Source organism: Neofelis nebulosa, chromosome 13 (genome assembly GCF_028018385.1).
Source record: "Neofelis nebulosa isolate mNeoNeb1 chromosome 13, mNeoNeb1.pri, whole genome shotgun sequence".
Lineage (NCBI taxonomy): Eukaryota > Metazoa > Chordata > Mammalia > Carnivora > Felidae > Neofelis > Neofelis nebulosa.
Window position 1 is genome coordinate 2881318 of NC_080794.1, and position 26410 is coordinate 2907727.

The 26410-nt window shown below is 43.7% G+C and overlaps 1 protein-coding gene across 6 annotated transcripts in view; it reads left to right on the plus strand.

Annotated features, from left to right (window-relative positions):
* Window positions 1–2148: 2148 nt before the first annotated feature.
* DISC1 (DISC1 scaffold protein) overlaps window positions 2149–26410 on the plus strand; it is a 361779-nt gene continuing 337517 nt past the window's right edge. For 4 of the 6 annotated variants that reach the window (XM_058696150.1, XM_058696145.1, XM_058696148.1 and 1 more), the window contains exon 1: window positions 2153–2503. In XM_058696150.1, the coding sequence (XP_058552133.1) occupies window positions 2446–2503 (58 nt within the window). In that variant the 5' untranslated portion in view covers window positions 2153–2445. Of the gene's footprint in view, window positions 2504–26410 lie in introns of all 6 variants that reach the window. The other 2 variants (XM_058696149.1, XM_058696147.1) reach the window with 2 other exon arrangements.

The following is a 26410-nucleotide window of genomic DNA, read 5'->3' on the forward strand; positions in this document are numbered from 1 at the left end:
GGTGGTCTTTAATCACAGATATGGAGAAAAAATACCTGCCAGATCAACAGCTGCATACCAGGTACTAGGGGATGTGTTAATTTGCTCAATGAGACTACATCTGGCACAGCAGCTGCAGTTGGAATCACCATCTGGTTAATTTATGATAATCCACGGTCATTCTCTGAGATCCATCTGTCTTCTGCCCAGGCCACATGGGCAAGTTGAATGGGGTGTGGTGGGAATGACCACCATGCCTCCTTCCAGTCCTTGATGGCGGCACTAATTTCTGCAGTCCCTCTTGCAATGCAGTATTGCTTTGGTTGACTTTTCCTAGACAGAGGCAGTTGTAGCAGCTTCCGCTTGGAAGCTTTCCTACCGCTAGAGCCCTCACTGCACAGGCCAGGGAACCAGCGCGGGGACTCTGTCCACTGCTGAGTATGTCTATTCCAATTACGCATTCTGGAACTGGATACCCACTGTGAGAGGACCTGAGCTAAAACTGGTCACCTGGCCTCCATAAACCTTGTGGAGCTGGTGGAACACAGTGATGTTTTGGGCTTCCTCGAATCAGTGTCAGGGCAGAGCCAGTGTCCAGTCACTCGTGAAAGGTCTGATGATTTCCTTTCCCCCAGTGCAGAATCACTCTGGTGAAAGGCCATGTGTCCCTTTGGGGGAAGGCCAGAGGAAAGATGAACAGAACAGATTTTGGGCAGTTTGGCGGGTCTTCCTCCTTCATTTGAGGAGTTCTGGGTCTGTACACTGACTCGAGTCTGGGAACTGACGGAAGGCCTCAGTCTCTGTGTTTTAACTTGAAACCAAGTTAAGCATTCGTTCACTTGACCTAGAACTTTTCCGCTTATACAGATCAAGGAAGAATTTAATAGACCTGCCATCTATTTGACCTCTAGGAACACCATGACTGACCACATCCACCTTACCTTTGGTGATCCATTGCCACCAGTGGCCCCTGCTGCCCCGGGATCCAGTTATCCCCATTGCATTGAAGGATCCCAGTACAGTGGCTGCAGTTGCCACCATAATTTCTGGCCTACAGAGAAGGATGCTGGGTCACAAAGCTATTTATCAGAGCCCTAGTGAAAGGTGTGATCTCAGGACCCTCCCAGAGTGAGCAAGTAGGTCTTACATGATAATTTCACTCTAATATTCCAGTCTCCCTGAGCTGATGGATGCTTCCTTTACCGTGTACCTAGACAAATCTGGCATTGCCGCCTTTAGCATTTAGTGTAGGTCGTCTCTTGGTCCATGTTTCAGCCAACGAACCAAACAAACTGTGAGAGCTCTTTTCTAATCTCTCAAACTAAATCATTGAATCTAGATCTCTGCTTAATGGTCTGTATCATTAAATTCAGCCTGATCCAACTTTATGTTCCTTTCACCATTTCCCCACATCCTTAATATCCATGCTTGTATTCATTCTGTCCCCAGACACACCGACTTTCAAAGCACATCTATGTGTTTGCACCCACAAGGGTCTTATCTTTTGAAACACCTTGGCCCTAAAATTCTGCTGAGATCTTCCCTTTCCACTAGAAATTCTTCCTGACACTTCTTCACACTTTCTTACCCCCCAAATTCTGCAACAGTTTTTTTTTTTTTTATGTCAAGCCTCTGGCTCTTTGCATATGTATGTTATTTAGTTTTATATGCACGTGTTTATATTCCCAACTGGAGGTCAGCTCCTTAAGGATAAGAACCATTTCTGGCAGGTACTAGACGGGGTAGGGGTGGGGAAGGTGCCCCAGCAGCCTCCTTTAATGAACCAAACAGAAGGGGTGAAGGTCCGTCAGGGGGCCTAGAAGCTCCACATGGACCACTGCCTTCCTCCTGCGCCGGCTGCCCAGTCTGGGGAGGGGCTCTGGGACCAGTCCACCGCTGCCAGAAGATTCAGAAAGTTGGATTCACATTTCATTTTTGAGCAACTGCTCTCGCATCTCTTTGCCGGTGTGACCTGACCTCTTCCCACTTTCTCCCCACCCTCACATCCCCTCTATGCCTTCCATCAACCCTTTGGTCACTTCCCTAATCGCGCGCGTCTGGGAGGCGGACTCCCCCCTCCCCCACCCAGAGGGCTGCCAGTCTCCTTTCTAGTACACCCGTTCCCCTCCCCGCACTTCCCCTCTCGGGTTCTCCCAGAAATGGGCGAGAGAGCGAGCGGCAAACTTTCAGAGGTCCCGGAGACAGGCTGTGCGCCGCCCGCCCCAGGCGCGCGGGAGTGTGTGTGTGTGTGTGTGTGTGCCTGCGCGCGCGAGCGCGCGTCTGAGTGTGTAAGGGGCCGAGGCTGGAAAGGAAAGCGGCCGCCTCGCGTAGAAGGAAGGAGCCTCCCCCTTCCTCGTCGCCCCCCTCCCCACTTCCCGTCCAGCTTGCTGTCGCTTCCCCCTCCGCGGGCCTCGGGGCACACGGAGACTTCCCACGGCCGAGAAGCTGGAGGAGCCTGTGGGGCTCATGCTGGGCGGGGGACCCCAAGGCGCCCCGGCCGGTGGCGGCGGGGGCCACTGCGCAGGTAGGGGCGCTGTCACCGCAGCCCGGGGGTTCCGAGGGATGGGGGGTGGATGGGAGAAATCCAGGCGCGGAGGGCGCGTTCTGCCCCCTGGAAATCGTGTAGGTCTGGGGGTGTGCCTGTAACCATCTTGTGTGAAGTGCATCCCTTTCGAAGTGAGGGAAACCGAGGGCGCGTGGCGTGCCGGGGTAAGAGAGACGTGGGTCTGGGGCTTCCAGGTCCCTCCCCAAGGACTGTGTTGAGATCCCGGCCAGCGGCAGTTTTTGAAACTGCGCTTGTAGGACCCGCCCCGCTAGGCGGGTCCCGGTGGCAGGGGAAGGAGTCAAGGGCTTGGGGTTGGGATCAATGCGGAGACCCTCACACTCGCCCTAGTCCTGAGGCTCAGCTGAATCTCGGGTTCCACCCCATCGGAGACCTGGGAGGAGGAGATTGGGGGTGGGATATGGAACACAGTGCTGGCACTTCCCCAAGGGTCTGCTCTGCAAACAGTTTCACCTCCCACTTCCGACTTGGTGACAGGAACGCCCAAAGCCCGGCTCTGGAGATACCAATGCATTTTCAGCGGCCGGAGCACGGGTCACGCTGTCGATTCTCATTGTTGACACTGAGGCCCTTTAGTGGATTGTTGCTTTCCAAGAATGACAGGACTTCTCCCACAACCCCACTCTTAAAATGTATGCAAAGGAATCTGAGACTTTCGGAGGGGAATAGGTTCGGAGTCAGGGAGCGCTGGGTTGTGCCCTTGCTGCACCAGAAGAGGGCCCAGTAACTTTAGACACATCCCTTAACATCTTGGAGCCTTGGTTTTCTCCTATGTAAAAGGGAACGCTACAAACCTTCAAAATGTGTGCTCAGTTAGACAGATGAGATTTGGGTAATATCAGAGTCCTAAGAGCAGGAGGTTGGAGACAATCTGCCTCCATCTGAATCCTGGACTTAGTCATACCTCAGTTTCCCCATTTATAAAGTGGGGGCAGTGTCAGTGCCTACCTCATAGGGTTGTCATGGGGTTTAATTGTGGCGGTGGGTGTGAAGCACCTAGTCCAGAGCCTGAGATACACAGTAAGGTCCAAATAACCCTGAGTTCCTATTTTTACCTAAAGCCTAAAATAATTTGGCGTGGTGTGGAAATACCAGTTGGATTTGATTCAGGTATAAATAGCAGAGTGTTTTAAAAGACACTTAATTTTATTATATTCAGGCATGGCACCTGAAGTCTTTTGAAGTTTAGTTGTGAATCTGTGTCACTGATCACGAAGAGCCTGGATCTGGTGTCTGAGCTCGGTAACCTTGGGCCTCAGTTTCCTCATCTGTTTACAAAAAAGACCAAAGAAAAGAAACATGGGGACAGTAATTACCGCTTTTTGTACTGATAGAGCTTCCTGAAGATCAAATGAGGTAAAAGATCTGGAAGTGCCTTGAAGAGTATGAGTCACTAAGCAAATCCAAGACGTCACTGCTACCAGCAGGGATTAATAACATCTGCAATTTTTTAGAGCCCCCAATGTGTCAGGCAACTCTCTTAGGAATTCCTTTGATGAAATCTGCCCTAAACCTTTGTGAGGTGGGTATTTATAATCTTCATTTCCCCTGCATAAAGCTGAGGTCAGGGTTATCCTGCTTCTTTCGCAAGGTCACATAGCAGGTAAGGGTAAAGGCAGGATTAGAATCTTAGTGTGGGTGCTTCTCACACATGTGTTCTGAACCACTGGCCAAACTGAAGTTGTCGATATAAGCTGTGGTTCAGAGTAGAGCTATGTTACATTAGAGGAGATAATATATCCTAACATATTTATAGATTCTAAAATATGAGTGAGGGTGCTTGGCTGGCTCAGTCAGTAGAGCATATGACTCTTGATCTCAGGGTTGTGAGTTTGAGCCCCAGGTTGGGCATAGAGATTACTACATACATACATACATACATACATGTATATACATATGTACATACATATATACATATATGTGTGAATTGTTAATTCTGGTAGATGAGACTTTGAAATAATCTTAATTCTTCTTGCACAAATAATGAAAATCTGCAGAGAAGAAAGGTATTAAAATCTTGAAAGGACATATCTCAAGAATTTATTGCAAATATTAGACTAAATGACCTTTGAATTAATGTTTTATTTTAACATTTAAATTTGCCAGAACTTGTAAGGTGGTATCATGGTTACTTTGCAAGGCTGGGACCTAGGATATTTCTGCAGGGACTTCGCTACTCACCTTAGATGCTCCCCCTGGAGGGAAATGGACCTTTATTATTAATATTATTGTTATTATTTATTTTTTAAATATAATTTATTGTCAGATTGGTTTCTATACAACACCCAGTGCTCATCCCAACAAGTGCCCTCTTCCATGCCCATCACCCACTTCCCCCTCTCCCCCACCAAAATGGACCTTTAGAGAAAGTCTGCATCCCTGAGGGAGAGTGAATGCCAGGCCTCTATGCTGCAGAAACAATTCCAAATTCATTTATTTCCTAAATGAAGTTTCTCTTATTCTTCCCTCCCCCTCCCCCAAAGCAACACATGCTCATTACAGGAAGCACAGAAAACTACAAATAAGAGAAAGAACATTACAAATCACTATAGTCCCGGGGCACCAGGGTGGCTCAGTTGGTTAAGCATCCAGCTTCACCTCAGGTCATGATCTCACAGTTTGTGGGTTTGAGCCCCACATCAGGCTTCACGCTGATAGTGTGGAGTCTGCTTGGGATTCTCTCTCCCTCTCTCTCTGCCCCTCCTCCACTCATGCTTTCTCTCTCTCTTAAAAATAAATAAACTTAAAAAAAAATCACTATAATCCTATCAATGCAGGCAAATAGCTTGACATCTCTGTTCTTGTAATCCATTTCTGTGCTATGTTCATCAGTTTATATCTTTAAAAAATGGGATGCAAACTATTATTGTTTTGTTGAATGACAAAAATAATGCTTGCTCATTGCTTAAATATCAAGATATTAATTTGGGAAACCAGCCAACATTTGTGATGTGCATTGTAACTTTTTCTTTAAAAAAAATCTTAACATTTTGATTGGAAAAGGATTAGAGATGGAGTTGTTGATGTTTGAGTTTTATTGTGGTTTTGGTCAAAGTTTGATGAAAGACCTTCAGAGCAAAAAGAGGGTACAGTGGTGATCTTTAAATAATAACATCTAAAGCCCAGCATAGAACAAAGTTTTTGAGTATTAAAATAGCTAACATTTTAGATTAGGGTGATTGGAATTAGTATCATTGCTTTGATAACGATGATAATAATTCAGTTTATATGCTGGGTTCTTATGCAGAGCAAACAAAGAGCACTGCTTCCAGAGATGTCTTTGGCAGCCACTCTGGGGGTAGGGATGGTCCCCTTGGCACAGCCTGGGCCACTTGCGGCCAGTCATTTTTCAACCAGCACCATTTAGTAATGTAAGACTTTTAGCCTTTGGGAGTCTTTATGCTGTTTGTTCTTGACGTTAATGACTTTGTGGTAAAAATTCCTTAGTGAATGCCTTCCGTGCAACAATCATGCAATTTAAAGGTCAGATGCTTTGACCATCCTGAATCCATTTTTTCTGTTGAAATCAGTTTACCAGCTGCATATTTGAGCACAGACTTTGCAATCAGTTTAATTTTTCACAGCAAGTGGAAGGGGGAAAGAATTGTGGCTGACCAATGGATATTATTTCTATTTGGCTTTGGAAGGCAGTCAGGAGCCCCCATGCTGTGCTCAGAGGCTGACTTGACCACCGGTTTGGCCCCATCCTTCTTCCTTTTGGCCACTTGCCTACTGTCATGGCTCAGAAATGGATGGTAGAGATTGTGGGGCTTCCTGTAATCATTACGGGCATTGGTCATCAAGTGTTATAAACAGAATCACAGAACTTATTGCTGGATGGAACTTCAAGAGATCATTTGGTTAAGCCTCTTGAGTTCTGGCAGGTGAGGCATTGAGAAGTGCATTTACCAATTGTGGGTGCTGAGAACAATGTATTTGGTCAATATAATGTAGTTGTAAGTGCAGGAGACCTGTTCACAAATGAAGTAATTGAAATAAATAGGCCTAGATCATCTTTTCCTTGTCAAATTCAGGTTCGTTTCCCAGCCACATCGCCTTGTGTTCATCCATTTAAAATACATGGAAATATTCTACTTGCTCAACTCCAACATTTACCTGTCATGGTAGGACTTTTTCCCTTTACTTGCAGATCGGGTTAAACTCTCAGAGAAATGCAATGAAAACAGTAAACTCCTTGAGGTGCGGGATAGCAGTCTCTGAGGATAAGTCAGTCTGAGAGTACTGACAGTCTGAGTGACAGTAGAGGTCAGAGTCTGACCTGCTTAGTTTATAGGCAGAAAAGGTGAGAAATGGGAGATGAGTGAGTATTAGAATCTAGGTCCTCTCATCGTACTCAGAGCTGTTTTCATTAAGCCTTGCTTCACTCCATAGTTGCTTATTTATTTAGGAATAGGCTGCCTTGGAAAGCAGTGAGTTGGTTTTTTTTTTTTTTTTTTTTTGCCACCAGTAGCATTTAAGTTGGTGTTGGCTGATTCTGTGGTTGACTATAGTGGGCGAGTCTGCATGGAGGGAGGAAGGTTGGATTGGGTGAGACTTGTAGGAATCCTTATAGCTCTAGGATTCTGTGGTTTTCGTCCTAGAGAATTTGAGCTACTATGTGAATTTCCTATTCCTTTCTCATTGGGGTTTTACATTTTGAACCACCAACCCTCACTGCCCCCCCCCCACCCCCCGCCCCCACTCCCTCCCAGATGGCCCTATATGGAGACAAATTGCTTTCATGGACTGAAAGGTAATATATCTCAAGTTTAATGAGTGAATTGTGTCCTGAATATGGAACCTGAGTTTAAATTTAATTTTGTAGCGTGCACACCAACTTAACTTTTTCATACCTGTTGTCTTCTAATTTGTGAGTGGATTGATAAGATGATTTGGCATAATTATTAGGCTTGATTTTTGACACAGGAGAATGTATGTGTTTTGCATTTACAAATGAAAGCATGCCTCATCTTGCTCAAGCACTGATAGAAAAAGGTGGGCTATTTTACAGGGGTCAAATGAGAAAAGAAGTAAACATAGAGATAAGTTGGGGTTCTCCTATTTCTAATACACTGGACAGTTAGAACTGCAAAAGCTGTTTTGGGATTGCAAATCCTCTGATTAAAAAAAAGTTTATTTCAGCACAGTTCTTAATATTTCCCCAATGCTTTTCTTGATAGCCACAGGCCAGGCACAGTGAAATATGAGACAGCTGTCCTTGGGTGTAGATAATCTGCATCCGATTCAAACAGTAGACTTGGAAGCCTTAAATTACCTGGACTTTTTAAACTGAGATATAATTGACATACATTATATTAGTTTCAGATGTACAACATAATGATTTGATATTTGTGTATATTGTGAAATGATTGCCACAATAAGTCTAGTTAACATCCTTCACCACACATAGCTACAAAAATTTTTTTCTTGTGATGAGAACTTTTGAGATCTGCTTTGAAGATCGTGTAAGATCTACCTTGACTGTCAATCCTTTTGTTTCCCTTGGACTGCTTATAGAATTCTAGAGACATTAATTTATGCATTTATTCATTCCATTGTATTTATTTGTCCATTCAAGAATGTTTGTTTGGCACGTACTCTACACATAGCACTGTGGCATGCACAGCAGGCTGTTTAAAGATGTATTAGGTTATCCTCACCGACCACCCAGTCTAGAGGAAAGATGTAGCAAAGCCTGCTGTTTTTTCCAAGTGCTGTAAGGTGACCGTTATTGGTTAACAACACTCCTAGGATGCTTCTTTGGATGGTGTCTCCAGGCTTCCCTATGTCTTCCTGGTCTTGACACTTGATTGTATTGGGATTTCTTTGCTCCGTTAAGTCCTTCCAGCCCCACGCTGCTGCCACGATAATCTTCCCAAAGCACAGATCTGATTAGGTTACTGTTACTCTGTGCAAAGACTCATTGTCCCACAAGCAAATTCTTACCGTTCTTCACATTCCTTGCGAGACCTTCCATAAACTGACCCCTAAATCCCTAAAACTGATACTCTGGCTCTTTTATTGCACACGTTATTCTGCCCAGCAAGAATATTATGGAATCTGTCCGCTCCCCCACCCTCCCCACCCCCCAATCTCTACACATCAAAATGTTATCACTCATTTAAGATCTAGCCAGTAAAACTTCTCAGCCTTCCCTGGTCCTCCAGAGTCATCCACTCCTTCCCTCTTTTTCTGTTATAGTTTGTTATGTATTTAAGCTGCTTTTCTGACTTTAGTGTAAACTCCTTTAGCTCAAGGGGGCAGTCTGGTTTATTGGTTTACTTCCTTACCCCCTCATCTGTGTACCACTCTCACTGAATTGAATTAAACTCTTTATTATGGTTTACATGCACTAATCCAGTGTGTAGATTAACCACACCTGTTATTTTTATATCTTTCAAAAGCAATCAAGAGTTTTAAAAGTTCAGTTCAAATGTTTATTGAGATACACAACTACATTGCCAGGAGCCATTATAGCAGTTTAAGGTAAGAAAAAAATGTAGAGTCTGCCCATGCCCTTGAGGAGCTTACAGTTCAGTGGAGAAAAGAGAATTCGTTCTTAGGAAATTTCTGGATGTTGTTTTATCAGAATGATTGGGCACATTGGGATACACCAAAATCATTAAGAAGTAACGAGCACCCAGTAGATACCCAGGGAATGTTGTCCAGGGTGGATAGATGGATGGATGGAGGGAGGAATATAGGAGGAATCCTTTAATTTATAATTTATCAATTGCAGTCTTTATTCCTAGATATACTAATTTTTTTAATGTTTTTAAAAATGTTAATTTATTTTTGAGAGAGAGAGGGCAGGGGAGAGGCAGGGAGAGAAAGAGAGAGACAGATAATCCAAAGCAGGGTCTGAACCATCAATGCAGAGCCCAATGTGAGGCTCGAACCCATGAACTGTGAGATCATGAGCTGAGCTGAAGTCAGATGCTTAACTGATTGAGCCACCCAGGCGCCCCACTCCTAGGTATAATAATTTTGAAGATAATTTACTCAAGTATTGATTCTCATGCTTGTATATAAAATGTGCTACTCTTCATCTAGGAAGAGGTATCCTAGTTCTCCATCTGTAGAAACTGCATTAATCCCCTGGCTGTGGTGTTGTGTTTGCCTAATTTCATTGACTTTCTCCTCTCAGGCAGCTCTGTCATGAGGACACATGTTTTCCAGGCTGGGGGAGGCCTCCAGCTGTCTGGGGACCGTGATGAAGGGGAGTGTCTCACACTGATGCAACACTCATGATCTCATCCTCTACCCAGACAGCCAGTTGGCCTTGGGGTTGTGGAATGAGTTCTGAACTATTTCCCAATCATGCAGCTTTTGTGTGTCTTTCTTTTTTTTTTTTTTTTTTTAAATTTTTTTTAACGTTTATTTATTTTTGAGACAGAGAGAGACAGAGCACGAACAGGGGAGGGTCAGAGAGAGGGAGACACAGAATCTGAAACAGGCTCCAGGCTCTGAGCTGTCAGCACAGAGCCCGACGCGGGGCTCGAACTCACGGATCGTGAGATCATGACCTGAGCCGAAGTCAGACGCTTAACCGACCGAGCCACCCAGGCGCCCCTTGTGTGTCTTTCTTTACTTGACTTAAATAGTACTTTGATTGGAAAAATGGACAAATTCTATCATTTTAATCCAACTGTTATATTTTCCTAACTCTTTGATTTGGGATTATCTAACACATTTATTCAAATATTGTTTTAGAATTTTTTTTGAAAAGCATAAGGGATATATATGAAAAGTATTGATATTGTATATGAAAAAATATTGATATTGTCTCGTTTTTCCCATTTTGCTGAGGTAGACTAGGGCTCAGTGGAAATAAAGTGAGATATTCCAAGGGAGTTGCTTTACCTTAGGCTAATCTTGGGATGAATTCATATTGACACTGCCTTTAAATTTTTATTCTGCTTTTTAATGAGGAAAAGATCCCCTCCCTCATTTTTAAACAATATTCAACTCAAATTTGGAGACTGCTTTTTCCAATAAAATGAATAATTATTAATCATTACAGAGCTGGGGAAGGGGTGAGTCAGCCACAAATTTAGTATAGAGAAACACACTCTTTTGGACATGCCTTTGCATTAGTCTGGGCTGAATTTGTTGAGGGCAGGCCAGGCCAGGCCAAGTCTTATTTATCTTCTTACCATTTCTATTCGACCTGAAGTAGGAATAAAGGTTTATTGAGTGGCGTTGGTTTAAAGTAACCTGTGTAATACAGCCCCCAGGGTTGCAGGAGAATTGTTTCTTAACCAGTGGTGGCTCCTGCCATGCTACACGGAGAGGCTTAGGCAGTGGCTGCATTAGAAAGGAGAGGGTAGTGTACTTGTTTTAAAGTTGTTTTATGTGCAAGCCCACTCTTTAGACAGACTGCGTGTTCTAGATCAATACAAGTGGGGACAATTTCTAAAGGTGCTTTCATTCACACATTTCATAAGAGAAGAATGTCAGTTGCCCATACCAAAGCACATTGCCATGACTTTAATTTGGAGTGGCTGTAAAAGACTGTGAAGCATGTGGGGGGCTGCAGCAACCCCAAGCCAACTCTTGGTGCTCCCACTGCTCCCAGCACCACCTACGTTCTGTTGCTCATGACGTTCATCACTTACTGTGATATATTGTGAATTCCTGAAGCATCGGACAAATGCATCTCCTCACGGAAAGGGCAGAGATGCATTGCCAAGACAAATTTCATTTAAATTGTGATGAAAATACTTCAAGTTACTTGTTGTATAGTGGAAAAGTGATGGTTAGCTATGTTTGGTCAGGAGGCCGGATGGGAGTCGGACCCTAGGCAAGTCCCTTAATCTCTCTGGATCTCAGTGTCCTCCCTTGTGGAAACGAGGGGAATGAGATCAGCCCTCAGTGTAGAATCGTGGTAAACTCCTATATATAAAAGCTCATCACAATCTATAATATTTTTGTGTAAAGAATTGCTTTTATTATAAACTTGCTGATACTGTCCCTAAGGTCAGTCCTTCCTTTAATCTCAGTTTGCCTTATAGCTTGTCCCTCACATCCCAGTCTGGGTCCCTGATCCCTTAACTAAATCACATTAGTGTTTCTGTGGCAAACTAGCTGCTCGTTCCCAGAACTCAGTGTAATAAATAAAGGCCCTTGATCGCTTTGCATCTGTGCGCACGAGGTTTGCCACCCTACGAGATTGAGCTCGGTGAAGTCAGATGTCTGCAAGACAAAGGAGAGGAAGCCTGTGGTTCTCAGACGGACACTTCTGGGTTCTGGAATTCTAGATGATGCATCACGAACTTGTACTTAATAGTTGTTGTCGTTTTGCTTCCTCTCTCCTGGCCCCCCGCCTCTCTTTTCTTCCTCCTCCATTTTCAATTCTTAGCCTCAGCTACTGTTGGGTTGTCTCTACTGAGCCAGACTGCTGATAAGCCATGACCAAGCCCAGCACTGTACAAGGGGTGAGCAGAGGGCCACGGGAAGTGGTGCAGGGAGGGTGGGAACGAGACTTTATGGAGGGTGTGTTGTCCAGTCTAGCTTCAGCACACTTCCGGAACAGGTGTGCACATGGTCCCTCTGCAAGGCGGCAGGGGTGGTCTGCTTTGGGTGGTGGGGAGGTTCCTGGACTCAGCTTCCAAGACTGTGTGCTCACTAGGCCTCCCTGGTTTTTGATTCTTGGCCTGACACTTGGATTCTTTGTGCTTTGCCTAAGCCACTAGGGAGGGCCACATTGTGTGGACTGCCTTGCAAGAGTTTTGAGTCTTCTCTTGAGGCTGCCTCTTGGATTAATCCTGTATGGCCACGTTTTGCAACCTGAGGGCAAATGATACCTTATGCTGTATGCTTCCCAGGCCCCTGAGACTGCTCGTCTTGAAGGGAGCATGGGACAACTGCTGTCATTGACAGGCCTGCAGGGGACAGGGTTGCAACAGTCAAGGTGCCCCCTTACATGCCCACCACCTGCAGTCAAGGTGAGCGAGTCCTTTGGCATATGTGATGCTGTCTTGGGCTCTGAGCATTCTAGAGTTCCTTGTGATAAGGCTTCGTGTCGGTGATTAATACCAAATGTATCACGGAGAGTGATGGTTGCATGACAGAGTATACTGCATTGGCTCTGCAAAGGGAATTCTGGTCTAGACCCAGACAATCTTTGCTTTTTTCAAGGTGCAATTTAATTTTGGTTTTCTCTTTATAAAACGTTCATCTGTATGAAACGTAAGCTTTGTAAGAGTCTCCATTAGGACACTGTCTGTGTTTTGGTTTCTTCTCTGATGGGTTGCCTCTCCCGTCGCAGAAAATTCACCGCTCCTGCTGATATCACTTCATACCCAAAGAGGGCATTCTAACCTTAAAAGAAGTTCAGCTCAGCAGCATGCCTGCCATTGCCTTTCTCTCTAAACTCGGAGTTTGCTCACTCCCTTGGTTTCTCAGGTGTTTTGGCTCCGGGGAAGAAACAGTCATGGTTCATGTGTATTTAATAAAACCATTATGAAAACGAACCCAACCCCAGCGCACACTGGGGTGGAGCAGGACCTGGCTGCTTGCTTTGCCACCGAACCTCACCGGCTCCCTGTAACTTTGGGGAGCTGTTTTCACTGAGGGAGAACTTCTGTGAGCTTGGGGACTTGGCAGGCCAGTTGGCTGATCCTTTGGGTGTTCTTTCAGCATTGTCTGCAGTGACTGTGGGAGTCAAAGGCCCTTCAGTGCAAAGATAATGCCAGCTTGTTCCCTGGAACCCCAAAGGAGTCAGAGTCAAAGGGACTTTTTGTTTCGCCAACAGAAAACCCACAGGAAATCCCAGCTTCAGCTACTCCTGTGCGGTCTCATTGTGCCGTCAGATCCGACTGTGCTCAGGCCTCCTTTGAGAGAGGCAGTAACTCGTACAAAAAAATAAATGAAAGGATGCCGTTCGCAGTGGCCGGGGATCAAGTGCACACGCCATGTGCACTAACGTGCAGGTTGGGCACTTGCCTTAGACCCCAGTGCCCAGGCTCTTTCAGCAGTGAGCTCTTGGCGAGCGGACTGAAGGGGATGATAGCCACATCCTACTGTTAGGAGAATCGACTGTGGTCATATGAGTAAAGATCTGAGTAACAGTGTCTTTCTCATTGTGGGCACTTGTATTATTATTATGATGATTATTATTATTGATGGGTTATAATTAGATTTCAAATCTCTAATAGCAGTTCTGTCACTTGCCCTTTGTAAGCTGGGCAGTAGTTATGCTTATTTTGTTGGACTGTTGTGAGCATTACAGGAGGTAATACACACGAAGGGCTTAGAAAACAGTAGCAAACTAAAACAGGGGAGGCTGCAGCCCTCCACGTGTGGGTGATGTCCTGCCCAGCATCCCAGTTGAGGGGTGAGTGGGGCTGACACTCAGGCTGGGCTGCTGTGCTGAGGAAGGCCTGCCTTTTCCTAATTCATCAGCTTGGAGACGTTACTTTTTTCTAACATAGTTTCCTAGAGGGCATGTCTCTTCATAGTCCATCACCCCCCAGGAGGTGCCCGTTGAAAAATGTGCCCGGTGGTACCATTTGTGCCAGCAGTGGCTCTGTCGACAAGAGAAAGATGCTTTTGTCAGGGTAGCGAGCGGGGTCGTCTGGAGGAGGGTGTGGCGTGCTTCAGCCGGCTCTGTCTTGCTCACTTCACTGTAATTTCAGTGATGGGATTACCATAGTGGGAGGAACAATTTTGCCATTTCCTCAATTCTGAATTTTCTCTAGGATTCTCCTTGAAGCCAAGGGCTATAGTCCTTTTCCTTCCAAGGCCCCCTTCCCCACCACTGCCCTGCTCGTGTCCTCCAGCGTGGACAGTTGTTAACACAGGCCGGAAAAGAATGGGCAAGGGTGTAGGCCGGGTGCTGGTTGTTGACTCTTGGCCCCTCACCCGCCCTTCTGTGCTTTGCTCTTTACTGCTGGGGCTGGGAGTCTGAAAGTGGCACATCCCTAACTCCCTTGCCAGCTCCCTTCCTGTTAAATTCTGCCAGTAAGAGGCACTTGTGGGGCACCAGAGGCAGGAGGAAGAGAAAAGCTTGTGAATTCTGGGTTTTTCAGTGGGGCACCTGCAGACGTGCACTGTAGCAGTGGCAAGGCTGTGTGATTTGGGGACTCCAGCAGCCCTGGCAGGTGGCCTTTGTTTCCCAGGCCCGAGAGCCAATGCCCACCACCTCTTGCCCTGCAGCACATGCGCAGGCTCTGGGACACACAGCCCAGGAGCACCAGCCCCTGATTTTTAGCTACTATCCTTTCCTCCTCTTGGCTCCACCTTTCCTTCTCCTTTGTTCTCTTCCAGTTCTTTCCACACCTCTGTGACCAACTCCCTGGATTAAATGTCCTCTGTTTGGTGTACCTGGAGTGGTCCCAGGTTTCCTGTACTCTGTGTACAGCTTGTGTGGACTCTAAATCTGTTGGGTGCTTAGGGGCTGGTACACTCCCTAGGATCTCATAGCACATGGACCCTTCCTCCGTGTTTCATCTTCATCACATGTGTTAGGATTACTGCCATAGCCTTTAAAGTAGGCTTTCAGCCTTTAGCCTCTTCCTAATCACAGTGGACATTCTGGTCTGATTAATTTCCCCAAAACTCTACGTCACCTGGCTCACACCTCTGCTTAAAATCTTACAATTCTTATGACAGCCACCCTGATGGTGAGAATCATAACTATGGACACCTCTTCTGCGATCCTAGTAACGGAGAGGTCTGTGCAGTCAGAGAGTCATTCCTTCACCCTGGCTGGGAGGAAGGTGGTTAACTCAGCGGTAAACACACCAGCAGTCACGTGAATGTGAGGAAGATTTTGTACTGGGCTGTGGCTGCCTCCTCCTTCTTCCTTCCCCTCTCTGGTTCCTTGTTCAAGTCAAACTGCACTGCGCTGGCTGCTCCTCCTCTCCTGGAGGGCAAGTTCAGCTTATAAGCCCCGCCCAATATCCTGGGAAGTTTAAATCGTGTCAGTTCTTATAAACTGATGGAAATACATGTACTGTGAGAAGTGCAGTCGGTTGTAAGCCTAGATAAGATTGTTATTGTCTTGGGAGGGGGGTTTCTCACCCACAGGTTTTCTGACTTCCTTGAAGTAGTGTTTTTAGGGAATTCCATATTGAAGAAGATGGGAAGACTTAAGGGAAATGAATGGGACATTGTAGGGTCGCCTGGAAGAAAAATAATACAGTTAATGTACAAATATAACTTTATTGATTCTATATAAAAAACAGAACATAGTCATTATAAAAAAAAACAAGCCTGAAAAATACATCATGGAAGAAGAAATGATCCCTCATGTCCCACCTTTCTCACTCTTAATTTTTTAGCAAACATCCTTCTAGAAGGTTCTCAGAGCCTGTGTTATGTGCACTACAATATTATAGAAATGGGATCATGCTGCATCTTGTTTTTTTTTTTTTTAACTTAATTTTATTCCCACTTGTTAGTATAGCACAGAAATGTTTTCATGTCAACAAATACTGCTTTACATCATTATTGTGAATGGCTACACAGTACTCCATGTTTGTACCATAATTTACTCATCCAGTCACATTAAATTGGAATGTTTACAGTTGTCATTCCATTATTTGCCTTAATTTTTATTAAGTTCTTGTATTTAAGGTAATGCTAGTGCCATAACAGATATTCAGAGATACCGACGGCTTAAAACATTAGAAGTATATTTTTCTTGAAGGTAAAGTTCAGACTCTCCCTCCCTATTGAGAGACCAGACTTGGCTGGAGGGGCTGCTCCGCCTTGCATGACCATTCAGGGTTTCAGGCTGACAAAGGCCCCACTACTTTCAGCATGTGGCTTCCAAAGTTGCCCAGGACTTTGCCACCCAGCTAGCCGGTAGTGAAAGGAAGAGCAGAAGACTGCATGGGAGGTTTTTATGCATTAGAACCAGAAGTGGGGGATACTGCTTCTGCCCACATTCCATTGGTCAGTCAGTCACGTGGCCATATAAAGCCATGAGGAACGCTGGGAAATGTAGTTTAGCTGTGCATGCAGGAGGAGAAAGCAATAGGTTTGGGGAACAGTGGCCATTCTCTGCCACAGCTTTCCCTACTGGTCACCAAAACTCCTTTCACTCCCCCATGCCTCACATTTCCACTCACACTTCCCAGAAGGAGACACTGGAGGTCCTATGCAGTCATTGCGTCTTGATCACTTTTCGGGATCTCTGGCTGATGTGCAGTCTTCTCTTTCACATCTAAATGAGGATCCTCATGTTTCTGTGACTTCTGACTTAAAAAGGAAAACCATTATTTGCCTTCTCCCAGCCTCTCTCAATTTTCAGTCGTGGAGCAGAGACGTCATAAAGCACAAAAAACTCCCACTTGGAAGAGGGTAAGATAGGATGTGACAGTAGTCCTGTGTGCAAAGCAATCACCAAAGCCATTGGGTAGTCCCCAGTGGCAAGGTGGAGTCCCCCCAACAGGCGGTGGGAGAACTTTCTCCATTAGACCTCGGTTCTGCTTTCTTAGAGGAAATCTCTAATTGATTGGTCTCCATGGTCTGTCCTGCCAAGTCCCTCTTTGTCTTTTATTCTCCCCGGCAACATTTGAAGTGGTTGCTGGGGAGTCTGCCATCTTCATGAGGGTGTGCATAGCTTTTGCTGCTCTCTGTTTGGTGGCCTGAGGTTTTTAAAGGCTCTTACAGACTTTTTAATTTTTTTAAACTCAAGCTTATGGCTTCTTAGGCCATACATTTCTGTCAAAAAAGTAGTAGGGTTCTCTTCTGTTTTTTTTTTCCACTAAGTTCCTTATACCAACAGATAATCCCAAAGTTTTTTCCCAGATATTATTATCAAGCTCGACTTATTACGTTACTTTATCATCCCATGCCCTTCTTGCTCAACCAAATGGTGATTATTTTGAGGCCCGTAAGCTCAGATGGGAACGCAAACTCTTAATCAGTTCCTTGTTACAGGGCTGAGTCTTTGGGCCTTTGCCACTCAAGGTTTTTCAATCTTATTTCTGACCGTTTGAGATTTAGAAGCAGCCAGCTTTCAACCCTTTCCAACTCTTACAGTACACACGTTTCTTCATTCTAACCCCTTTCATTTATGCTTGCAAACCAACAAATTCTTTTTTTTTGAATTTTTTTTAACGTTTTATTTATTTTTGAGACAGACAGAGACAGAGCATGAACGGGGGAGGGGCAGAGAGAGAGGGAGACACAGAATCCGAAGCAGGCTCCAGGCTCTGAGCCATCAGCCCAGAGCCCGACGCGGGGCTCGAACTCACGGACCGCGAGATCGTGACCTGAGCCGAAGTCGGACGCCCAACTGACTGAGCCACCCAGGCGCCCCAACAAACCAACCAATTCTTCAGTGAGCATATCTCTTTTTTTAATATTACTTCAATATTTACTATTTCTTTCATTTTGTTACTACTAAAGTTCTACTTTCCAACTCTTTCCCTGGAGCTACAAGCACGTAGCTTGTATGCTCTTTAGTTATTGCAGGTGATGATTTTATTAAATATTTTGCCACTGCATAACTTGGGCCTCCACCTTTCCAACCTCTAAGATCAGTTTCCTCGTTGTCTCCTGCCTCATTACTAAACCAGTGCTCCTTGTTTTAGGTAGGGCCTTACTTTAAGGCACTAATCATGTATCAGTTCACCTGCTGTTGTAATGTAAAAACCCAAATTCTCAGCGGCATGTCACTTTCAAAGTTTGTTATCTTGCTCATATATATAAATTACATTTTTTTAAATGAAAATTTTTTTTTAATGTTTATTCATTTTTGAGAGAGAGAGGGAGAGAGAGAGACAGGAGCAGAGAGAGAGAGAGGAAGACACAGAATCCCAAGCAGGCTCCAGGCTCTGAGCTGCCGGCACAGAGCCTGAGCGTGGGGCTTGAACCCACAGACTGTGAGATCATGACCTGAGCCTAAGTTGGCCACTTAATCAACTGACCCACCCAGGCGCCCCTGTAAATTACATTTTGAAGCAGGGTTGTTGTTGGTGGTGGTAGGGGGTAGGGGTTCTATCCTAGCTAGTCATTCAGGGATTCAGATAGACCAGTTCTCCTCTGTTTGCAACAAATGGCTTCCAGAGTCACCCAGTGAGTCAACATCTAATCAGTAGATAGAAGAAGACAGAGCGTGGGACAACTGCAAAGGGGGCCAGGCCTAGAAGTGGAGGATATCACTTTTGTTCACAATTTCATTGACTAGCACTCAGACTCATGGCTATACATAATTTCAGGGGTGGCTGGGAAATGTAGTCCAACCATGTGTCCAAGAGAAAAGGGAAATGGGCTAGTGAGCCTCTATCTGTTTCTGCCTAGGTGGCCATGTAGCAGAGACTCTTCTAAGAACCTTACATATATGAACTCCTTCAATTCTATGTGATGGAAACTGTTGATTCCTCATTTAAAAATAGGAAACTGAGATACTGGGAGGTTAAATAGCTCACCAGAGTTCACATAGCTACTAGTGGTGGAGACAGGAGGCCCTCACCTCCTGGCCTGCTGCCTTATTTACCACTCTATACTGATAAAATAGAATACAGTTGAAACATAAGAGTGAAATATAGAAACGATAAAAGTGGTGATCACAGATTCAAAGATTAAAAAGTGAGATTTAGAAGTGATAAATTTTAAAACTACATAAAATAAAGAGAAATAATCATAATTTAGAAGCAGAGATACAAACTTGAGAGAATGATACACAAACTTCAATGTCGCTTAAGGATAAGATGTGATAAATGAACCATAATGGAGAAAAATTAAAGAAAGTAGAAATTAAGAAAAAAGTGTTTATATGTTGGTGGGAGTGCAAACTGGTGCAACCACTGTGGAAAACAGTATGGAGGTTCCTCAAAAAGTTAAAAATAGAACTACCCCATGATCTAGCAGTTGCACTACTAGGTATTTACCCAAAGGATACAAAAATACTGATTTAAAGGGATACATGCACCCCAATGTCTATGACACCATTATCAGCAATAGCTAAACTATGGAAAGAGCCCAAATGTCCATTGACTGATGAATGGATAGAGAAGATGTGGTGTGTATATATATACAATGGGATAAAACTTATCCATCAAAAAGAATGAAATCTTGCCATTTGCAATGATGTGGATGGAGCTAGAAAGTATTATGCTAAGTGAAATAAGTCAGTCGGAGAAAGACAGATACCATGTGATTTCACTCATATGTGGAATTTAAGAAACAAAAGTGAATATAGGGGGAGGAAATTGATAAATCAAGGAATAGATTCTTAACTATAGAGAACAAACTGATGGTTACTGGAAGGGAAGAGGGTGGGGGGGATGGATGAAATAGGTGATGGGAATTAAAGAATGCACTTGTCATGATGAGCACCAGGTCATGTAGGGAAGTGTTGAATCACTGTATTGTACATCTGAAACTAATATTACACTGTATGTTGACTAACTGGAATTTAAATAAAAATTTGGAGGAAAAAAACCAAAAAAGTGTTTATAAAAATACATGTAAATTGAAATAAAACATCCAGATGATGTGAAAAAGTAGTAAAATATAACAAAGGAAGAAAAAATGTTAAATAAGTGAAGTAAGAATTAATTAAGTGAAAATAAAAATGTTAAGAAAGGCAAAGCAAATTCAGGACTCAATATTTAGTAAAACAGAAAAGTATGTCTCAAAACAAAGGAAATATAGTCATACTTTTTTTTTTTTTTTTGAGAGAACACACGTGACCAAGTGAGCAGGGGGAAGGGTAGAGGGAAAGAGACAGAATCTTAAGCAGGCTCCACACTCAGTGCAGAGCCTGACGCGGGGCTCAATCTCCTGACCCTGACATCATGACCTGAGGCAAAATCAAGAGTCAGACGGTTAACCGATTGAGCCACCCAGGTGCCCCTCGTCACACCTCATTTTATTGTGCTTGCAGATATTGCATTTTTTTTTTTGAAATAAATTGAAGGTTTGTGGCAACGTTGCAGTAGGTGAGTCTGTGGGTGCCATTTTCCCAACAGGGTTTGCTGTCTTCATGTCTCTTTATCACATTTTGGTAATTCTTACAATATTTCCAACTTGCTCATTATTTCGTTATGGAGGTTTGTGATCAGTGATTACGACTTGCTGGAAACTCAGATAATGCTTAGCATTTTTTAGCAATAAAGTGCTTTTAAATTAAGGTATGTACATGCTGTTTTAGGCATAGGGCACACTTAAGAGACTACAGTACTGTGTGAATATAACTTTTGTAAGCACTGGGAAATCCAAAAATTGACTGGCCTCCCTTTATTGTGATACTTGCTTTATCGTGGTGGTATGCTTGTACAAGCTTCCTCAATGCCAAATGAGAACAAAATTGAACTAAAAATACAAAATAATAAGTGAAACCAAAACAATATAAAATTACAAATCCTTTAGAGGACTATGGGATTTTAGAAATTAACGGGAAACCAGGAAAAATTAGTGGCAACATAAATTCTGCCCTCACAGTGCTCCAGTCTGAATTTATGCCTGTGATTAGGGGGTTCCAGGTAGGCATTTTCAGAGCAGAGAAATGGGGGATGGGGGAGCACCACTAGGTCCCCTCCTCCTTTATAGGCCCTAAAATGCCTGAGTGGAATGATGTCCACAGGATGACAGAATAGGAAGCTCCAGGCCCTTGTTCTCCCATGGAAATGTTTAAAAAGACAAACACAAACGATCAATTAGAGACTGGCTGAAATAACTTCACAGGAGCTCTGGAAAATAGTCAAAGGTCTACAGTAACTAAGTGAATGCCCAATTAAGAAAAAGTCACTTTCAGAATGGTAGGTTCTACAGAGTTTAAACAGCAAGTGAATAAAAAATAATTATAAATCTATGCTAATAGTATAAAGATGTCATTTGTGACATCAGTAACAAAAAGAGTGGGTGGAGCTGGGCAGAAGTGGAGTTTTTGTATGCTATTGACATTTAGCTGGTGTTGACTCAAATTAGATTATTATAACTTTCGGATATTATATATAATCCTCCCGGTGGCCACAAAGAAAGCATCTACAGAATACACACAAAAGGAAACGAGAAAGAAATCAAAATGTGCCACTATAAAAAATCAACTAGACACAAAGGAAGGCAATAAAGGAGGAAATGAGGGACAAAAAAGCTGCAGAAAACATGCAGAAAACAAATGGCAAAATGGCAGAAGTGAGTCTTTCATTATGAGTAATCGCTTTCAATGTGAACAGATTAAACTCACCGCAAGGCATAGATTGGCAGAATGGATAAAAAAACCGTGATCCAAGTGCATGCTGTCTACAGAGACTTACTTTAGCTCTAAGGACACATACAGGTTGAAAGTAGAAAGATGGAAAAAGACGCTCCATGCAAATCAAAAGAGAGTAATCAAAAGAGAGCTGAGGTATCTGTACTGATGTTAGGCGAAATGGACTGTAAGTAAAAAACTGTTATAGGAAACAGAGAAGGACATTGTATATTGATAAAAGGCTCAATTCACCAAGAAGAATGGACAGTTATATATGTACCAGATATCAGAGCTCCGAAATATGGGAAGCAAACACTGACGGAAGTGAAGGGAGAGAGAGCCCTGGGATGGAATGTCTGTGTAATGCAGCAAGCAGGCTGGCGCAGCCCCTGTCGTGAGTCACTTGATGCGGACATCTGTAATCTGTCAGCCCCTGTACTTGTGAATTCTGACTTCAGCTGTGCTGCCCCTGCAACTTGGTGATGAGCCTCCCCACCTTCCCACTCTCCTGTCCGAGGGCTTCTCTTTCCTCCAAACCCCGTCCCCTCCAGCAAGGCTTTTTGTATGTGTCCAGATTAATGACGTGGATCACTTGCCCTTGGCCTCTTGCACACATTGTCTCTACCACCCACTTAGCACCTCTGACAATTGATGCTTTTATTTTTTACTTATATTTTGTCTACTTGTTGGTATCCTTGAACAGATCTTCAGTTCCTTGGGGGCCACTGCTTTTTTAAGTCACTGGCACTTAGCACTGTAACCTGGGCGCACAATCTTATTTTTTTTGTTGAATTAATAGATGTCTCTTTAAATTGGGCCCAAACACCGATCTTAACCTTAAGCATTAGCTACTGGAAGCATCATAGATACTACATTGGGCAGCATAGCTAAGCTACTGAATTTTGTGAGCCTTGGTTTCCTAATTTTTAGGTCTGAGGTCTCTTTTTTGTGCCTCTACTATATGTGTTAGGCCAAGTGCTAATGCTCTCACTTAACCATCACAACAGCCTAAAATGGAGGGGGTACTATTCTTATCCCCATTTTTCAGATGAGAAAATAGAGGCCCAGAGACATTAAGTAACTTGCAAAAGTTATGCAATTTATAAATGGAAGACTGGAATTTGAACCCACATCTCCCTCTTTGCTTATTATTATTATTTTTAAAAATTATTTATTTATTTATTTATTTAGACAATCCCAAGCAGGCTCCATGCTCAGCCTGATGCGGGGCTCAATCCCACAACCATGAGATCATGACCTGAGCTGAAATCAAGAGTCAGGCGCTCAACTGACTGAGCTATCCAGGCGCCCCTGCTTATTATTTTAAAGATCTGCATATACTTACCGTTCAGTCCTTGAAGTTCTTCATCGTGCTTGTGATCTAAGTTCAAATGCTTTGTTACTTCTTCCCCTCCCCCGGTGCTAGGGAGGCAGGCAGAATAATGGCCCCCCAAAGATCTCTGTATACTAATCCTTGGAACCTGTGAATATGTTACCTTACATGGCAAAAGAGACTTTGCTGATGCGATGAAGTTAAGGATCTCGAGATCAGGATACTGTTTCAGACTTTCCAAGGGAGCCCAATGTAATCACAATATAAGTGAAAGAGACAGGAAGGAGATCTGAAGATGCTAAGCTGCTGGTTTTGAAGATGGAGGAAGAGGCCATAAACCAAGAAATTCAGGCAGCTTCTAGAAGCTGGAAAAGTTAAGAAAACAGATTCTTCCCTAGAGCCTCCATAAGGAAAGTAACAATGCTGACACCTAGATTTTAGCCCAGTGACTCTTATGTTGGACTTCTAACCTTCAGAACGGTAAGATAACACATTTATAAGTCTTCCATTTATAAATTGCATTACTTGAAGCAAGTAAATTTGCAGTAACTTGTTACAGCAGCAATAGGACACTGATACAATAGTTTTTCTGCTTTTCTTGCTCTCTGGGAGATTACTGAACTAGTTCTAAAACTCCCTCTTTCCCTTCACATCTCTCCCCCACCCATCACCATTCCAAGTCACATTACAGAGCTCTCTGTCTCCACTGGATTATCACTCTCTGTGGGTGTGGAAAGGTTCTCACTTCTACTTAAGGCCATCCAGACTAGTGGCCGTCCTGGCTGTTTTCTCTTTATAATTTGTTTTAATGTTTATTGATTTTGAGAGAGAGAGAGAGAGAGAGAGAGAGAGAGAGAGAGAGAGAACTCAAGTGTGGGCAGGTGGTGGTGGTAGGGGAAGAGAGAAAGAGGGAGAGAGAGAAAGAATGCCAAGCAGGCTCTGTGCTGTCAACACGGAGAGCAGGGCTTGAACTCATGAACTATGAGATCATGACCTGAGCCAAAATCAAGAGTTGGCCCCTTAACCGACTGAGCCACCAAGGTGCCCCTTTGCTGTTTTCTCTTAAAAGGTGGTGCCCAGAAAGGAAAAGAATAGGCCATACGTGTTCCTAGTAGAACAAAGAACAGTAGGTCTCCTGCCTCCTTAACTTGAACATTAGGTCCTTTTCGGTGCAAGCCAAGATAATGCTTAATTTTGATGCCCATGTCACATCACATTGGCCAATCAGGTTGAGTTTACTGTTCACTACAACTCCTAAGCTTTTCACATCATATTAAAGCGGAATGCCTGATGAATTGTTCTTGTATCTTTTAGAATGTCTGCCATCTTGACTCATGTAGCTTTTGGCTCAAAGAGGGAAAAAAAGTGTACTGAATTAATCTCTCCAGGGAAAGATTTAAAGACCGGGCTAATAAGGAGAGACAGATGGAATTCTGAAAGAAAGATGGTGAATTCTAGAGCTAATTTAATTAAAAGGCTATGGGAACATTGCATTGGTGCATAAATAAAATATGACAATCAGTGTCATCTGAGAAGCCCTCAGCAAAAATCTAATCTCATTTTTAAAATATTACATAGAAATGTTATTTAAAAAATTTTTTTTTAATGTTTATTCATTTTTGAGAGAGAGAGAGAGAGAGAGAGAGAGCGTGAAGAGGGCAGGAGCAGAGAGAGAGGGAGACACAGAATCTGAAACACGCTTCAGGCTCTGAGCTGTTAGCACAGAGCCCAATGTGAGGCTGGAACCCACGAACCGTTGAGATCATGACCTGGGCAGAAGTTTAATCAACTGAGCCACGCAAGCGCCCCACATAGAAATGTTATTTTTAAGCAAATGGTGTTATGACATAAAAGAAGCTGAGAGAAGCAGAGAGGCCAGGATGGACCCAGCCAGACAGGACCTGGCCATCCTCTGCCCATCCCCTCCCCACATGCTCTTTAGAGGGCATAGGATCTCCCAACCATTTCACTCAGTGAAACATCTGTGACATTGACAGCTTGAAGGGTAAAGGGAAATGCTCTTAGGGAAAAGAGAAGGCTTTCATCCTTGCCCAGCCATCATGGGCTCCAAGGATGACTGGGAATTTGAGAATCTAGAGAGGGGGAGTTCAGGATTAGCTTTAGCAAAGGAGGGTGCTGAGGTTATTGAGAATTTCAGAAATGGAACAGTTCTTCCCTTTAAAATTCAGAACAGCTGTGCCCAAGCCCTCTGGGTTTCCTAGAATTTGTGTTTAAATGTTTATGTATTCCTATGCAAATCTTTCAAACAATGTAGCTAAAATGCAGTACCTCAAAGTAGGTAAACCAGTTGGCTCCCCTGCATGGTCACCTTGCATAGCCTGGTTGAGTGAAGACAGGAGCCCATATCCTGAAGGATGTCCTTACAGAACAAGTGGGATTTAGTGCCTCCTAAAAGAAGGAGGAAAGCAATTGGCAAGATTATTTCCATTAACTTTAAGGTACCCAAGAGGACCACAGAGGTGTCATTCTCTCTGATTTGGATAAATCTGGGGCAGCCCAAAGGTTGCCAAGGGATGTAGGGAGAGAATTTTAATTTGCACACTTGAGCTTTGCAGTCTGGCTGACCCTTTTGGAGTTTACCTGTCTTTAAATGGCAGAATCAGAACTTTGATGCTTCCTTACCTTCAGTGACCTTTCCTCAGCCCTCCTCTCCCTGATAAGCTACAGGAACGTTATTCTGCTTGTATGATCTGTTGTGGTAGTAACACACACAGAATAATTGCCATTCAAACTTCTTTTGGATGTGCTTCACCCTTGTTGAATTAAGATCAAATTGCTTTCTACTTCGGTAAATCCAATTCAGATTTCTAACTGACCATAGGTTCCAGTTTTAATTTAAAATTCCGTTTCTTTTAAAAATTAGCAATTCAAATTGCAAGGTTGGTAGGGCAGCCCAGAGTCTGAGTCTGTTGGTGTCGGCATGTGCCTTAGCTGTCATCTGTCCTGAGGGATGCTTTGTTGAACTCTTCTGGGGACAGAATAGTCGCTACTTTAAATAGATTATGTGTAATAATGTAAGAGAAAGTGCTTTGTACACCATAGAACATTCAACAAACATTAACTATTATTAGCATTTGTAAAGGTGATTTTTCCATCGTTGCTCGCTTTACTTATTATAACACAGGCTTCCATATTGGACTCCTAGTTTGCTTTATGTGAATATAAGTCAGAATAACTTTGTAAGTTATTTAGGAACACTTTTTACTGCATGCACTCATTCCTGTACAGGTGAGGAATGTGTCACCCAGTGGTACAAGAGACAATTTTCAGAGTCACAGGACTTGACAAGGAATAGCACTAACTCACAGTCTAACGTTTTCCTTTTGCCAAGGAGAAAGTCTGTTTGCTGCTAGTGTGTCTT